This window comes from Gossypium raimondii, chromosome 9, assembly GCF_025698545.1.
Source record: "Gossypium raimondii isolate GPD5lz chromosome 9, ASM2569854v1, whole genome shotgun sequence".
Taxonomy (NCBI): Eukaryota; Viridiplantae; Streptophyta; class Magnoliopsida; order Malvales; family Malvaceae; genus Gossypium; species Gossypium raimondii.
The window spans coordinates 17,395,187-17,398,637 of NC_068573.1; the positions used below are offsets into that span (position 1 = coordinate 17,395,187).

The 3,451-nt window shown below is 27.8% G+C and overlaps 1 protein-coding gene across 1 annotated transcript; it reads right to left on the reverse strand.

Moving 5' to 3' along the window:
- Positions 1–925: 925 nt before the first annotated feature.
- LOC105798562 (uncharacterized) lies at positions 926–1,835 on the reverse strand. Its single transcript, XM_012628677.2, has one exon. The coding sequence runs from the start codon at positions 1,632–1,634 to the stop codon at positions 1,131–1,133; it is 504 nt and encodes a 167-aa protein (XP_012484131.1). The 5' UTR covers positions 1,635–1,835; the 3' UTR covers positions 926–1,130.
- Positions 1,836–3,451: the final 1,616 nt, after the last annotated feature.

Consider the following 3,451-nt stretch of genomic DNA (forward strand, 5'->3'; position numbering starts at 1 on the left):
GGAAGAGTTTTCCGGTGAGTTCTTAAATTTCTATTGCAGTAGTTCTTGGGTAAATAACAAAAGAGATAGATGAATATGTTTATATGTTTATTTTTAAAGAAGGAAATGATATATTTTTTTTTTGGATTTTTTTAGTTTTAGAAATGCCACATGTCACAAAATATTTGGTTAAGTGTATTTTTTAACGGTTGGGGTAATTTGAATAACAAAATACAGTTTAGAGTTAATTGCACTAGACATACCAAATTATGACCTTCATTCTAAATTGGTCCTTAAACTTCAAAATTTTCTAAGAATATCCCCCACCTATTGATGTTATATTAATCAAGGTTTTTCAGTATTAAAATCGTTAAAGGACATGTCAAGTCTTATAAAGCTAAATTTAAAATGAAAATTTAAAGAAAAATGGAACATTTTCATAAAACTTAAAAAATAAAAACTAAAAATAAAATAAAACTGAAAAAAAGAAAAAAAGAGAGAGTGAATGATAAAGCTTTAAGTAAAAGCTTTGAAAATCTCAAAATTAATATTTCTAAAACATTTATTTTTACAATATTAATTTTTTCTTAAAATTTTATTTTAAATTATGTCACATATGATTTAACGTGTCATTTATTAGTTAACTTGAAATTTTAGTAACGAAAGCACTTAATTTTCTTAACCTCAATAATTTGGGATGTGATTAGAATGATTTAAAGTTTAGAAATCAATTTAAAATGGGGTTATAATTTAAGTATGTTTGGTGGAATTAAGTTTATAATTGAAGTACCCCTCGAGTAACCAGCTTATATTAAAATATATATAATTCAAGTATGATTTTGTGGTTTATTAAAAAACTAATTTGAAACGGAAATGGAAATATTATTTCTTTGTAGCCAAAAGAAAAGGGAAGAAATATGCCGTGTAAAAAAGGAAGAACGAGAGAAATACATATTTTACTTTTATTAAAAGTTTCGAATGTCCTGCAAATCAATTAACAATTTCCAAATAATCCAATAAAATAAGCTCACTCCAAAAAACAAAAAAACAAAAAAAAATCATGACAAAACTCCACAGGGAAAAAAACATGTGGAGTTGCGGAGAGCATGTAATAATTTGAAAGGGGAAAAAAATTGAAGGAATTCATTTAGTTACAATGATTCCTGCCTCTGCAGCCTCATTTGTGCATAGAAATTTTGAATGAACCTCTCAGCCCTCTCATCAACTGAGTCATCATCTTCAATATCAATTTCCCCTGTCAATGCCGTGGGAGGTACTACTACTGACAGATGATCAGCTTCCAATGCTAACCTGCAATCTTCTTCTCCTCTTGCCTGAGTTTTCAGGCAACCAAAACACTTGCACCAAAACAGCATGGAGTAAATATCTGTGTTTCCGACCTCATGTTTTTTGTTATAGTAATGAATAAGATTAGTGCTTGAAGGGGAATCAGACTGATACTCTCCTAGGAAGCCATGGTTGTAATGCTTCAGAAGCTTAAACCTCTTGAGCTTTCCTGATTTCTTGAGAAAAATAAGCTTATGAACCATGGGTTTTTTCATTTTGGTAAGTAAGATGGAGATTCTAGGAAGATTGTAGTTGGACTTGGATACCAACCTGTGGAGAATGGGCAATCTCTTGAGGGACATTTTCATGGCTGCAAAAAAGTTATGGATGGGCCACGGAAAGGAATTGATGAGCTTTTGGTAGGGCTCTTTTCGTGGCTGATGTTGATGAGCAAAGGAAGCTGCTTGCTGCTACCTTTTATATAATGCAAAAAGGAGATGAAAAGTATAGAGATAGATCTGATTGGTGTGTGGGGGGAGCCATTGCCAAGCTGTAAAAAAGGGTATGGTCGGTTGCCTTTTGTACTTATTATATAAAGGAATAAGCAAGTAGCCGTTGCATTAAGCTCAATAACCTTCTTTCCTTTGCCTTCCAATTCTTAACCCAATTCCAAATATTAGTATCCATTTTTTAAATTAAATACAATAATTAGTAGAAGTAATTAATATACTCATTTTATAAATTAAAACTATAATTTATTTAATACTATAAATCATAAAGTTCTAGAAAAAGAGTATAGTATTTGAGACGCTTTTAAGTTTTAACTAAGCTAGTGTAATTTCCTTTATGGTATAGAATATTGTAGTATCCCATGTGTACATCGATGTTAAAAATTGAATTTCCTTCCTCTAATCTCAAAACTATAATACATATTTATTACAAATTCTATCATAGGTTTCCGTGTATAAAAATATTAAAATAATAAAGAAAATATTTTATAACGGCTGGTGGTATGAATTTAAATATTAACATTTGTAAATTTTTATTAGTTTAGAAAATGATAAATGTATTATCATAATAATATAACTTCTTTAACTTATAAAATTTTATTAACGGATTGATGCCGATTTGACATATGATACTAATTCAGTCACACACTTAAATAATAGTATAGATAATGTCGAAACCAATTTTTTGAAAACAAAAATTTAGTTGTCGACTTTAAAAGTAAAAAATTGGAGTCGCCACCGATCCATGATTTAGGTGTGATCGGCTCACCTTAAAAGCAAATTTGGTCTACGAAATTTGAGAAAATAGGTTCGGGAGTCAATTACGCACGAGGAAGGGTTAGCACCCTCGTAACGCCCAAAAATCGGTACCGAATTTAATTATTTAATGTCTTGGTGTCGAAAATTAAAAAGATTTTGTTAAACTCAAATGTTGAAATCTGAAAAGGATAATCAATTATTCAAGTCAGACAAAGAAATTGAGACCCAATACGTTAGGGTACAATTTCTCTAAATCCCCGAACTTTGAATATCACTTTTACTTTATAAGTAAATCTTCATCTCGAGGAAGCAATTATGTCATGCCCAATACGTTAGGACACAATAAATTAAGTTCCCAAAAATGATTTTTACTTATACATTTTGAATAACGAATATTCTCGATTATTTGGAATTAACAAAGAAAATTTGAATCCAATACGTTAGGACTCAATTTCCTCGAAAATCCCTAACTTTGAATATCGTTTTTATTTTAAAAGCCTTTGGATCATATAAAAAATGATTTTAATGTTTTGACAAAATTAAAATATATTTTTAAAATATATATATATGTTAAAAATGTTAATGCAATATGAAACAAATATTTTAATTTAAATTATACGTATATATGCATTTTTAAAATATAAGTATGATACATAAATAGATTTTAAAACATGTATATTCATATATTAAAATAGGTATATATAATATACATATATATAAAAATAAAATACACCAAACAAAGCAACCACAAACCAAACAAAAAAACCTATAATAATTCTAAAAAAGTACATATATATATTATAAAGAAAGTATAAACATATATAGATTATAAAATATGAAAATATAAATATTATAAAAATATAAATGTATATAAAATATAAAAACTATGAAAAGAAAATAATAAAATATATACATAC

Coding starts and splice junctions, on each gene's coding strand:
- LOC105798562 (XM_012628677.2), bottom strand. CDS start 1,634: ATGAAAATGTCCCTCAAGAGATTGCCCATTCTCCACAGGTTGGTATCC.